This window comes from Orycteropus afer, unplaced genomic scaffold (assembly GCF_000298275.1).
Source record: "Orycteropus afer afer isolate SDZICR_OR568_19922 unplaced genomic scaffold, OryAfe1.0 scaffold00014, whole genome shotgun sequence".
Lineage (NCBI taxonomy): Eukaryota > Metazoa > Chordata > Mammalia > Tubulidentata > Orycteropodidae > Orycteropus > Orycteropus afer.
Genome location: NW_006921601.1, coordinates 5,826,034 through 5,839,713, shown reverse-complemented (window position 1 = coordinate 5,839,713; position 13,680 = coordinate 5,826,034). Strand labels below are relative to the sequence as shown.

At 41.3% G+C, this 13,680-nt stretch overlaps 1 protein-coding gene across 1 annotated transcript in view; it reads left to right on the top strand.

Moving 5' to 3' along the window:
* The first annotated feature begins 1,464 nt into the window (after positions 1–1,464).
* DENND5A (DENN domain containing 5A) overlaps positions 1,465–13,680 on the top strand; it is a 105,076-nt gene continuing 92,860 nt past the window's right edge. Inside the window, exons 1-2 of the mRNA XM_007954994.2 lie at positions 1,465–1,543; positions 3,097–3,330. Coding sequence (XP_007953185.2) covers positions 1,465–1,543; positions 3,097–3,330 — 313 coding nt within the window. The remainder of the gene's footprint in view (positions 1,544–3,096; positions 3,331–13,680) is intronic.

Sequence of the window (13,680 nt, the reverse complement as noted above, 5' to 3'; positions counted from 1 at the left end):
AAATCAGAGGAGGATGGCCCCTCTATGCCCTTTTTGCAGAGGGCAAGAATGGTTGCACAATTCAAAGAATGTAATCAGTGTCACTGAAAGGTATATGTAGAAACCATTGAATTGGTCTATGTTTTGCTGTGTATATTCTTAACAACAACAAAATTTTAAAATAAAAATTTAAAAAGAATATATTATATTAAAAAAAAAGAAAAAAACCCAAACTCACTGCCATCTAGTTGATTCCAACTTACAGAGAACCCCTTTGGGTTTCGGAGACAGGATACCTTTACAGAAGTAGATTGCCAGTCTTCCTTCTGCTGAGTGGCTGGTAGGTTTGAACCACCAACCTTCCGGTTAGCAGTCAAATGCCTTAGGCACTATGCCACCAGAGCTCCCTAATAGACTATTATATGGTGTAAACATGACTTTTCTTAGTGCCTAAGGCATCTGACTGCTAACCAGAAGGCTGGTGGTTCAAATCCACCAGCCACTCCTCGGAAGGAAGGTTGGGCAATCTACTTCCATAGTGATACCACCTCGGAAACCCAATGAAGGGTCGCTGTGAGTCGGATCCCACTCCAGGGCAGCGAGTTTGGTTTTTGGTTTGGTTGGGAAACCAAAAAATTTGTGTGACTCGTTTTATTGCAGTATTTTTTTGTGGTGGTCTGGAACCAAAATCATAATATCTCCAAGGTATGCCTTTATATCTCAAGTAGATTCTATACTTTTAAAAACTGAACCTAAAATGATCACTTAGGAGCATCCAGCACTATTTTTATTTTCCCTGACACTAAAAAACAATCACTCTGCCAAGTGGATTTCCTACTGCGAAGGAGATTACAGTAGAATATTCTGGACCTCTGAGCAGTTGCATTTCCCAGGGCAAATTAACACAGGCCTGTTTTTGTTTCTAACTTGTGCTTTATGAGTTTAGTTAGTATAGTGGTCTCTCAGTATCTGCTCAGCCTGGACAAACTGAATAAGTTTCTGGACTTTCAAGCAGAGGGTATTTATTCCCTTTTCAAGTCACTTCTTGCACATCACGTCCAGAGTGATAATTCTGTGTGGATCAGATCTTTTCACTCAGCTAAAATTCCTTTATTTCCCCCCTACCCTCTCACACCTTACAGGGCAAATTCTTTAACCTGTCATTTAAGGCCTCTTCTGCTGTGTGGTTCTCTTCCCTCCCTGGTTTCATTCCCTTTCCACACTCCATCTCTCATTATAATGAATTACTTGCTGTTCCTTAAATGTAGCATTTTATCTGTCACCTCTTGGGTGTTGCACATGCTGCCTAAAACTTCTCCTCCCCTTTTTGCCTAAGAAATTCCTGTTCATTCTCCAGAACTCAGTCAGATCTATCTTCTTTTGGAAGACTTCCCTGACCATCTTCCAACCTGGAGAGGTATCCGTATTCTGTGCTCTGTAACCTTTTACCTGAGTCCCCATGGCTGTCTCTGCCTAGCATACAGGATGGGTTGGAGCATCGCTCAGAATGGGTTTTGTGAAGTTCTCTTCTTCTCTCCACTTTTTTTCCCACCAGTTCAGGCAGGTAAGATCCAGGGAGGAGCAGGTACTATGGTTCCAAGTGATGTTGGCTGTGACCTCTAGGCCACTCTCCCCAAGGGAATCAATAATACTTAAGAGAAGTACTCATGAGAAAACCCAGGCAAGAGCCCAGGCTTAGCCCTCAGGGAAGCCAGCTGCCTTCTAGGGCCCTTAGGGCAGCCTGCTAGAGCAAATCTTGAGCACACCTCTTGCTGTAATAATAATAATAATAATTTCTAATATTTGTTGACTGACTTTTATGTTCCAGGCACTATTCTTTATCTCTATGTGCATTATCTTGTCTAATTTCTACAAAGACCATGATTGCTGGCACAGAGAGGTTAAGTAACTTGCCCAAGGTCGTGTAGTAAGTGATAAAAAGGTTTCACATTTGATCATTCTGTTTCCAGAACCTATGTTAGTAAAGGAGCTCTGGTAGCATAGTGGCTAAAGCACTTGACTGCTAACCAGACGGCTGGCGGTTCAAACCCACCAGCCACTCCTCGGAAGGAAGGTTGGGCAATCCTACTTCCGTAGTGATACTGCCTCGGAAACCCAAGGAGGGGTCGCTATGAGTCGGGGCCGACTCGACGGCACATAACAACAACAACATATCACTTTCTTGGTCTCTGACTTCCACTTTCCAACAGTCTGCTAACTTCTGTGAGAATTCCACTCCTCCTTATCCCTTCTTTCTGTATGCTGACTGGCTTCCAGATGGATCTGAGGATTCTCAGTGGAAGTAGAAGGGGGAAGCTCAAGCGGCAGGGGCCTCTGGAGGCTCCTTAAGAGAAAAGAGGAGAGCCTGGTGATGGCAAAAGGCCTGGCTTGTCAAGGGAGAGGGGGAGTGAGCAGACCATGAGCCCAGGACTAGTCCAGGCTTTGTCTATTAGACTCAATGTGACATTGGAGAAATCCTTGCTTGTTTCTGAGATTCAGTTTCCCAGTCTGCAAAATAAGGGTAGACATAGGACAGATTAACTCACTCCTGCCAAAAGAAGGGGCAGCCTCAACTCTACTGGGTTAGGTCAGGCACGAACGCTATGGAATGGGGGTCAGAGAGAAGGCAGCTGGCCTGGGGATGCTATATGGTGGGCTTCCGAGCTCAGCCCTGCACCCCTACCACAGTGACAGAGTGGGGCGAAGGAGGAGGTTTTGGTTCCTTTAATAGTGGGGGACGAGCTCTGGTGGCGCATTCGGTAACTAACCAAAAGGTCGAAGGTTGGAACCCACCAGCCACTCCGCTGAGAAAAGATGAGGTATTCTGCTTCTGTAAAGATTTACAGCCTTGGAAGTTGTACCTTGTCCTATAAGGTCGCTATGAGTTGGAATAGACTCCAAGGCAGTGGGTTAGTAGTGGGATACCGCAGATCACGAGCCAAGGTCTCTGCAGGACACGCTCACTCATCCTGCATCTCTTCAGTCCTCCCAAAGTGAGTTGCAGCCCTGGAGCTGGCGGCTGCTGACAGAAAGGTAGCCACGGGCCGCGTTGCGGCCACCGCCGGGGAAGCTGCCGCCCGTTGGGCCCGAAGAGCATCACGTCATCCTTTCCGCTAGGCGCCCGCCCCCTCTCCGACTGCGCTTGCGCAGGCGCGGCGAAAAGGGGGGGGGGTCGCAGGAGGGGTTGTCCTCAGCGTTTTCCGCCCTTCTCCGGGCTCGCTCGGGCCGCTGCGCTCTCGGCTGGCAGCGGCGGCGGCGGCGGAGGGGGCTCGGCGCCCAGTCGCTTCGCCGACTACTTTGTCATCTGCGGGCTGGACACTGAGACCGGGCTGGAGCCGGACGAGCTGTCGGGTGAGTGCGCATCGAGCCCGGGTTCGCTTCACCGTGTCCGTTGCGGCTGGAGACCCCCGCGGCATTTCCCCCTCCCCCCGCCCCGGCTTTGTCCTGGGAGCCGGGCGAGGGTTAGGACACTGGAGGGTTCGGTGGAAGGGGTAGTTGGTTGGGCCTGAGGAGGGAAATCGAAATGAAGGGCTCTGAGCAGTGAGGGGTCAGAACGGTCCCTCCGGTCTTCAGAGTTGTGTGCTTGTCGTCGCGGACAAGGAAGAGTGGAAAGTTGTGTCTGATGTAGGTTGAGTGACTTAGTATAAAAGAAAGGGAAGCTTGCCCGCGAACACCCGTAAGGAAGGGAAGAGAGTACCCCACGCCCTAGTGAAAGTAAGTTCCACTCACAGTTTAAACGAGAGAGAAAAAAAAAAAAAGAAAGAAAGAAAGAAAGAAAAGGCAAAATAAAACTTGATAAGTTTATCTGGCTTCTTCCCAAGAAGTCTCATCTAACAGTTTTCAAAACCGCTATAGCCCAGCCCTAAGCTGGACTCCTGTTCCTACAGATTGCAGCTCTGCCCGTCTGTATGAGACATAAAGTAATAAAGTGAACTTGGGTTGCACCAAGAAGGGTGGGAACTTCCTTGGTCCTATAAAGGGCTTGTATCCGGGAACCAGTCGTTTTATGAAAAGTAACTTAGGACCTTTATGAGGCCAAAATGAGGCCATTCTGTTAGTAAATGAGCAGCATCCTAGTTGGAGAGCCTAGTTTGTGTTATGATACTTCACAAGTGACCCATCAAAGGCAGAGTGATGGGGAAGTGAAGATGGGGCCCTTGGCCAGTTTTGGTACTAAATTGTAGAAGGGTGAAAAATCCCTGTGAATTACATTGCACCATCTTGGAGCCTTTGAATTGCATCAGTTTTGAAAGTTTTTCAAAGTCGGGGTGTCCCAGTCATGTCATACTTTAATAATGTTTAATGTGTGCCTTCGAGTTGATTCTGACTCACATATCGACCCTATAAGGTTATAGGCATTCTGATTGGATGAGGGAAATTCCTTTCCACTTCTCTGTTATGATACGTTTACCATAAAGTTTCTCTCCTAGAAGTAATTATCCTGTTGACTAATTTTACCTTGCTTTAGAAATGACAGGACTTTTTTTTTTTTTTTTTTTTAAATCACCAGAAAAATGCCAGTGTCTTTTATGGGGGAAAAAAAAATCAGATACTTAAGATGACAAAAATGTACATCTTTTAAAAAATGTGATAAATTTATGCTTTAACAAGATGAAAAAATGCTATTTTCTCAAATTAATAGCCAATGTACAAAAATAATAATGAAGCAGTAATATAATTAACATTAAGCCTTTGTCAGTGTAGCTTTGTTGTTTCAAGTTCACTTTTTTAGGTCTTCAAATTCACATAATACAGATGTTAATATTTCATCTATGTTTCATATTAAGAGTGTGGCTTTGTGATATAATTGTTGGAATTCAGTTCAGTGTACTGGGACTAGAAGGGCCCTTAGAGAGGAAAATGAGGCCCATAAAGGCTAGTAGGGCCTAGGCTTGCTAGTTAATTGCCTGACTCTTGGACCAGTGCTCCTCTTATGATGCCAAATTGCATCTCATTGGCCTGACTGGACATTTAGAGAACACTAATATGTTGAGAACACATTGTGGAATAGTCTCTCTTTTTTTTAAAAAATATTTTGTTGTTGAGACTATTCACAGCAAAAATACATACCAATTCAAGTTTCTACATGTACAGTTCTGTAACATTGATTACATCCTTTGTGGAATAGTCTCTTAATGTCACCCTTAGAAAAGAAAATAATACTGATTGTCCAGGAAAGTCAGAGGACTGGTCAGATTATACTCCTCCTTAAAGATACTGAGCAATGACGTTAGAACTTCAGAATCATGAAATGTCAAACATGGAAGCACCCTTTAGTGATTATATAACCTGATTTTGCAGAGGAGGAAACTGAGGCCCTGAAAAAGTTGGAAAATATTTTTTTCCTATCCACATTTCGTAATTTCTTTTTTGCTATTGGAGTGTTGCTTTGTATGCTTTGCAATAATCTGATGAGTAGGGGAGATAAGTAAAGTATTTCTCTGACAATGTCAGGAGCCGATGTTAACGGTGGTTTTTTTTAGTGCAGGTTTTTGTTTTATGATCAGAAAGAATACTGCATATGATGACTATGAAGGATATCTCACCTTTTTTAGCTTTTTATTTTGATATAATTTCACACTTAAAGAAACATTGACATGAATAGTACAAAGAACTCCAGTACAACCTTTACCCAGATTTAACAATAGTTAACATTTTGCCCATTTGCTTTGTTTTATATTTGCCCTCCCTTCCTCCTTCCCTCCTCTCTGTATATCCTTTTAACAGCTTTATTAAGATATAATTCATCCATCATGCAATTCACATATTTAACATGTACAGTTCTTTTTTTTTTTTTTGGTGTATTCACAGAGTTGTGCAATTATCACCACAATCAATTTTCGAATACATTCATCACTTCCCTCAAAAGCCCCGGACTTACTAGTAGTCACACCCCACTTCCTCCCAACCTCCCCAAACCTAGCCCTAGGAAACCACTAATCTACTTTCTGTCTCTATAGATTTGCTTATTCTGGATCTTTCATATAAATGGAATCATATAATATGTAGTCTTTTGTTACCGGCTTCTTTTACTTAGTGTAATATTATCAAAGGAGCTCTGGTAGCATAGTGCCTAAGGCACTTGACTGCTAATCAGAAGGCTGGTGGTTCAAACCCACCAGCCACTCCTTGGAAGGAAGGTTGGGCAATCTACTTCCGTAGTGATACTGCCTCTTAAACCCAAGGAGGGGTCGCTATGAGTCGGGTCCGACTCGATGGCACATAACAATAACAACAACAACAATATTTTCAAAGTTTATCCATGCTGTACCATATATCAATATGTCATTTTTTTTAAGTATGCCATTCTTTTTAATTACTGAATAACATTTCATTGTATAAACATACCCCATTTTATTTATCCATTCATCAGTTGATGGACATTTGGGTTGTTTCCTCTTTTTTGGCCATTACGAATAATGCCACTGTGACATTTGCATGCAAATTTTTGTGTGAACATATGTTTTCATACCTCTTGGGTGTATACCCAGGAGTAGAATTCCTAGATCATAAGGTAATTCTTATGTTCAGTCTTTTGAGGAATTGACTGTTTTCCACAGCAGTTGTACCAGGTTACATTCCCACCAGCAGTGTATGAGGGTTTGGTTTCTCTGCATCCTTGCCAACACTTGTCTTTTTGAGTCTAGCCATCCTAGTGGTTGTGAAGTTTTATCTCTTTGTGGTTTGATTTGCATATTCCTAATGGCTAAGAAGGATATCTTATTTAAAAGAAAAAAAAATTACCCCTTGCCAGGGATAAAATGGTTATACCAATTTTGACCCAGTTTCAGACAGGACATCAATACAAACCAAACCTAATTTTTATCAGTTTGGTCAATTCTGGACAGTCTCTCTTGTGGTCATTTTATAACGGCATCTCTGCTTCGAAGCCCAGCTGCCCAGCTGCAACAAGACTCAAATCTTGATGGCTAAGTTCAGGCATCTGTGGATATTGCCAGAAGTCAAGGCTTTTGTAGCTGTGGGAGATTTTCTGAGTTAGGTCAGGTGTTTTCTTTTTTAAGGTGGTATAAATAAAAAGTTAGGAAAAAAGACCAACACACAAAAAACAATTACAGAGCAGCACAAGACAGTTTAAAATTACATGCTAAATTTAGTTAGACTGTATAGTCTCAGAACATAAGAGAATTCCTTTTCACTCCCTCAGGTAGGGAAGATCACATTTGAAAGTAAAGTAATTTTACTTTGATGACTTTGAAGCCCTCCCTGCTCCTCGCTGTTTAGGAAGAAATCCCAAATTACAGTGTTTGGTTCTTAAATCAAATTGTCTTAGACTCTGTTCAGCCCTTCCTTCCTTCCTAGAGTAAACCCCCTCCCCCAACCTCCTTTGACAAAATGTGAAACCTATTTCTTATCTTACATGTTTTTATGAGCTTGTTTTTTGCCTAACTGTGGCAGAAGATATACTTGGGCTTAGCTTGACCCCTAAATTCTTGTTGATATCCCTGGATTAGAAATACTGCCAAGTGGTTTTAGAGATCTCTCAGGAATGTGGGTACACATGAGGAAACCCATGCTTTATATTATGTATTTTAGTGCATGCTGGATATGACATAGGATCCAGTGAAAATCTTGTCTTTGTGAAGGTGGTGGCTTCTTGTGGAAATCAGTGATTTAAAATAGGCTATCAATGTCACATTTTTAGATTGAGTTCTCAAAAGTTATTAAATGAGACAGATTTGGGGCAGATGTCCATGTTCCAAATATTCTGTGATAGCTGACTTTAGTTTGGAATACACAGAACCCTGCACTGGGTCTGTGAGTGGCAGGGTCCTGACATAATGGAATATGAAAGTATGTGCCAATTCTCAAGCTGTTTTCAGTTTGTCTCCAGGAAATAAGATGGGAATAGGTACTATTGAAGTTTCTCAGGTATTATACTTAGGATGCTTGCTTGGTTGTTATCCATGGGATATTCTTTTCAGATAACCAGGTTAGTAATTTTTTTGTTCATTAATATGATGGATAAGGTAGGGAAAAATTTTGCTGGGCCACCTCTGGCCTACCATACAGTTGGGCTGAACTAGCTGAGTTAGTGTAAGATGTTTTTGTGGAGTGTTGAGAGCCTGAGCGGTAAGGTCTGTGGAGATTCTGCTTATTCATCTTCATTCCTTGTGAGAGTGGGATTCTTTGGTTCTAAATTATTCCCAGTTGGGAAAACATAATGTGAGTATGCATTCATTTATTTTGATCACAGAATAAAAAATAAACTGAATGAAGAATGTCACAGCCAGAAGTCAGAGGTGATCAATGGCAGCCCTTTTGACGGATGGTAATAATTAGTATTTACATATGACTTTATACTTTTTTTTAAATGCATTTTATTGAAATATAATTTATGTACAGTGAAATACACAAAATTAAAGTGACATGACTTAATACTTTTTTTTTTAGTGTTCCCTCTCCTCCCCTCCTGCCCCTGGTAACCAACAAAGAAAGTTTCCCTCCATATATAAACCTTTCCTTGACCCTCCACAAAAATGAACTAATACTATATTTGTCTTTCTGTGATTGACTTATGTCACTCAGCATAATGTGCTCCACGTTCATCCATATTGTGTGGTGTTTTGCAGACTCTACCTTATCTTTTAGTGCTGCATAGAATTCCATTATTTGTATGTACCATAGTTTTGTCATCCTCTCTTGCGCTATAAATCTTAGAGATAAGTTCCTTGCCAGATTTGTAATCATCAGCACAGATGAATTTGTTGCTGTCATTTTTGTTATGTGCATTTTCATGATGTCGATTTCATTGTTCCATATAATTTTCTATGCTGAACTGGTTTTGTTTATGAATTCTGTTATCACTTCACTTCCTTCGTTGCTATTGTTTTAGTATTTGCTGAATATTTATGCTGATCCTCTTTTTTGACGTGACAGTTTATCGTTTTTCTTTGAGGTTACCCTGTGATTTATAGTTTTCTTCCCAAGTTTAGAACACTTTGTTCTACCTTGTAGTTGTCTTGACTTCCCTACCATCTAGAAATTCTGTAATGACACAGTTTTTTCCTTCTTTTTGGTTTGTAGTTGTCCTCATTTGTCAGTTGATGTCTCTGGTTCCCTGTTTACAGTCTTATAGGCTTCTTTACTTTGGATACTTCCATAGCTGGGTTGGTTTCTGGGTTATATCATCATGTGTGTTAATGGTCAGTTGTTGTTGGCTGTTGTTGCTTCTCTGTCCAAAGGGCTCCCTTTAGCATCTTTTGTGAGGTTGGTCTGGTTTTAACAAATTCCCTTAATTTCTGCTTATCTGGAAATGTCCTAATTTCACCATCATATTTGAGGGACAATTTTGCTGGGTACATAATTCTTGGATGGAAATTTTTCACTTTTAGTGTTTTATATATATACAATCCTATTGTCTTCTCGCCTGCATGGTTTCTGTCGAGGAATCCAAGCTTAGTCTTATTGCTTGTCCCTTGTAGGTGACTTTTCGTTTTTCCCGTGCTGCTCTCATGATTCTTTCTTTGTCTTTGGTTTTGGTAAGTTTGATGATGATATGCCTGGGTGATTTTCTTTTGGGTCTGTCCTGTTTAGGGTTCGTTGGTCTTCCTGCATGGATATATTCTCATCTTTCATCATACTAGGAAAATTCTCTTCCAACACATTTTCAACAGTTTTCTCTGTGGTTTTATTTGTCTCTTCCTGTTCTGGAATTCTGATGACATGTAAGTTATTCCTTATGATGGTATCCCACATGAACCTTAGGCTTTCTTCATTTTGTTTTGATCTTTTTTCTGATTTATCCCTTTCCAAAGAAGTGTTCAGGTTTTTGCCTTCAATCTCCTTAATTCTGTCTTCCATTGATTCATTTCTGCTCCTTTGCACATTCAATGTGTTACCTATTTCTGAAAATTTAGTATTAATTTTCTGGATTTCTGTGTGTAGATTTTGTATCATTTCTAATTTTTCATTTATTTTGTCATTTTGTTCTTGTATTGTCTTTTGAAATTATTCTAGGGTTTTCTGTGTTTTCCTTGGTCTGTCTCTCAATTCATTGAAGATACCTAACTATAATTCTTTTGAATTTCTTGTCAGGGAGTCGCAGTGCTGTGTCTTCCTCAGGGATGTGTTTTGGGTCAGTATCCTGGTCCCTTGTTTCTCCTGCTTTATCTTTTTTCTTTGTGTGGACTGTGATACTCTGTTGTCTCCGAGGCATTGTTTACATTTTTGTGTTTATAGTTAAATGTTGATTGTATGTTGGAGTGACTTGCCCACAATTTTTGTTTTGTTTGTATATTATCTATGTGAGCATGGTACTGTGCTCCTCTATTCGCTATCTCCTTTCCTGTTGTCAGCCTCTCATATGTCCCAGCCATCCTTGGCAAATAGCGTGTTCTTAGGTCACTTTAAAATCCAAAATGGTTGCCACTCGTAAAGATTCCGTTAAGCTGCACTCTTGGTCACTTTAAATATCCAAAATGGCCACTGCTTGTAAACATTCAAAATGGCTGCGCCCTCGGTCACTTTAAATATCCAAATTGGCTGTGCCCTCAGTCACTTTAAATATCCAAAATGGCTGCCACATGTAAACAATCAAAATGGCTGTGCCCTTTGGACAGTGGAATGTCCACAGCTCAGGTTGTCTCCCTCCTTACTGTTTCCCTTCCTAGTCATAGGTCACCAGCGCAGTCGTCTCTGTAGCCCTTGATGACCAAGGTTGATCTTTAGGCCAGTTCTCAGGTCCCAACACCACTTGGAAATATTCAGGCTGTTGGTCCCGTCAGAGTAGCTGACAGTCCACAGCTCTGACCGTTTCTGTACTCACTGTTTTCGTTCAGGTTTTTCCACTAGTTGGTGCCTAATCCACTTCTGTATAGTTCCTTTCAAAGCTCAGGGTTCCAGGATTATCTTCTGTATCTCTGTCAATTGTTTTTTCTTTTCTTTGTTGAAGAGGGTCTGTGTCGCTCTTCTGGCTATTCCTCCATCTTACTGGAAGTCATGATTTTATACTTTTATATGGAGCTCTTGTGGTGTAGTGGATAAGGCATTTGGCTGCTGACCAAAAGGCCAGTAGTTTGAACCCACCAGGTGCTCTGTGGAAGAAAAATGAGGTAATCTGCTTCTGTAAAGATTTATAGTCATGGAAACCCTATCGGAAAGTTCTACTCTGTCCTATAGGGTAGTTATGGGTCAGAATCTACTTGATGGCAGTGGGCTTGGTTTTTTTGGTTTTATAATTTTACTGTGTACTTTTTTTTTTGTTTATTCTTTTAGAGTCTTGTTGTTGTTGTTGTTATGTGCTGTCGAGTCAAACTCGACTCATAGCGACCCCTCCTTGGGTTTCCGAGGCAGTATCACTACGGAAGTAGGATTGCCCAACCTTCCTTTTAGAGTCTAGGAGGCTAGAAATCTGAGTTCAGAGTGGTGACTCTGGGTGAAGACTTGTGCTCTGTCTGCCTCTTGTTTCTAGGATGATCCCAGTCCAGGGACTCTGGTTCCAAAGGACATGCTCCACTCCTGGCTCCTCTTCTTTGGTGGTAGCAGGTCCCTGCTCTCTGCTCACTTTTCTCTCCTTTTATCTCTTGTAAGATAAAGGGTATTTCAGGCCACAACTGGGTATCTCCTGTAAGATAAAGGGTATTGCAGATCAGGACTGTGATGGGACTAAGGGTGTTATAACCTACACTTAATCCTCTTACACCCTATTAGTTTATCATATCAGATCACATCATGAAATATCATTACATATCTGCCACATTACATCATTACATATCTAATGGTTAAGGCATTTGGCTGCTCACCAAATGGTTGGTGGTTCAAACCCACCAGCAGCTCTGTAGAAGAAGAATGAGGTAATCTTTAAGTTTATAGCCTTGCAGTAAGAGTGAGTGACCAAATACAGTAACACTAAGGAAAAGGAAGGCATAGAGAGGTGCACAAGATGTACAGACAACAAAGATAAACACTTTTATATACACAATATTGCATTATCAGTAATAACAAACATTAATCTTTTGGTAGATACATAGGTAGACAGGCTGAAAGAGTAAGTTTATCTAGGCAAAAGGGAATATACCCATGACTGTATATAAGTTTGGCAGACAATATTTCTACATATGTATTTGTATGTGTTAGAAAAATGTCCATATAAATACAACTAACAGGGCAAAGTTTTGATAACTTCTTAGCCACAGCCAAACACTCTGAGGTTACTAATTGTTGGGCCTATAGGTTTGGGACCATGGCTGTGGGGGACATCAAGTTCATTTGGCTTGATTATATACTATACAGGAGCTCTGGTGGCATAGTGCCTAAGACATCTGACTGCTGACCAGAAGGCTGGTGGTACAAACCCACCGCCACTCCTTGGATGGAAGGTTGGACAATCTACTTCCGTAGTGCTACTGCCTCGGAAACCCAAGGAGGGGCTGCTGTGAGTTGGATCCGACTTGACGGCAGTGAGTTTGAGTTCAGATACACTATACAGAAATGTTCTATATCCTACATTGGTGATAGGCAACTAGGGTCTTAAAGGCTTGCAAGTGACCATCTATATGCAACAATTGGTCTCCCCTCTTCGGAGTAAAGAAGAATGAAGAAAACCAAAGGTGCATAGAAACAATTAGTCTAAGGGACTAGTGGGCCATGCAAACCTCAGCCTACATGACCCTGAGACCAGAAGAACTTGATGGTGCCTGGCTACCACTGTCAACCACTTGGAAAGGGGATCAGTGCAGGAGATCCTGGATAGAGTGGGAGAAAAATGTGGAACAAAACTCAAAATCATAAAAATGACCACACTTACTGGTTTGATAGAGATTGGTGAGACCCCTGAGACTATGGCCCCTAGTCACTCTTTGGGTCTGAAACTGAACTCACTCTGGTGGCTTTAAGCTGGGCAATAGACAGGCATATAAGGTGAACATTCACATCAGGTAGGTATACTCATTAGAACAATCAATCATCGTAGAGCCGAAGGGCAGTATTTGCACAGGGAAATAGCTCAGGGGACAGGAGTGTATAGGAAAGAAGGACACAGGGAGGAGGTAACTACAGGGAGGAAGGAGGGAAGAGAGCTGTTACATTGCATTCAGTGTCATGAATCAAAATGTGCATGACTGCTGTATGGAAAATGAATTTGCTCTGTAAACTTTTCATCCAAATCTCTCTCTCTCTCTCTCTCACACACACACACACACAAGATTTACAGTCTTGGAAACCCAGCGGGCGTTGCTATGAGTTGGAATCAACTTGATGGCAGTGAGTTTGGTTTGATTTTAAACCACTGAGAATCATGGCCCAAGTTGACACATTTTGGGGGGACAGCAATATACTTTTAAACATTGTTATTTTTTCAGTCTCACTTGAAATATTTTTTTGTGTCCGATGTCATGAAGCAAGTTAGAAAGAACTATTGGTATCTGGTTGTCTGTCTGCCATCTCACTATTGATAAGATTTTTATTATTATTATTATAGAAATGGGAAAACTGAAGCCATGGCTTAGTCATTGACTAGCAGAGTTGTGGTGTGGCATATTTAATTCAGTTTCCAGCCTGCTTTGTAGTAGAGGAGCTGTATCAGGAGAGGAGCCAGGTCACTCACTTTCTAAGTTATAGTTAAGACTGTTTATTGTTTTGTTATTATTTTCCCTCTCTCCCCTCATCAGTTCTGGAAATGTTTTTCTTAGACCAAAAAGTTACTTGGGCTTTGCTTCTAAAGGGCTTTTTTTTTTTTTTTTT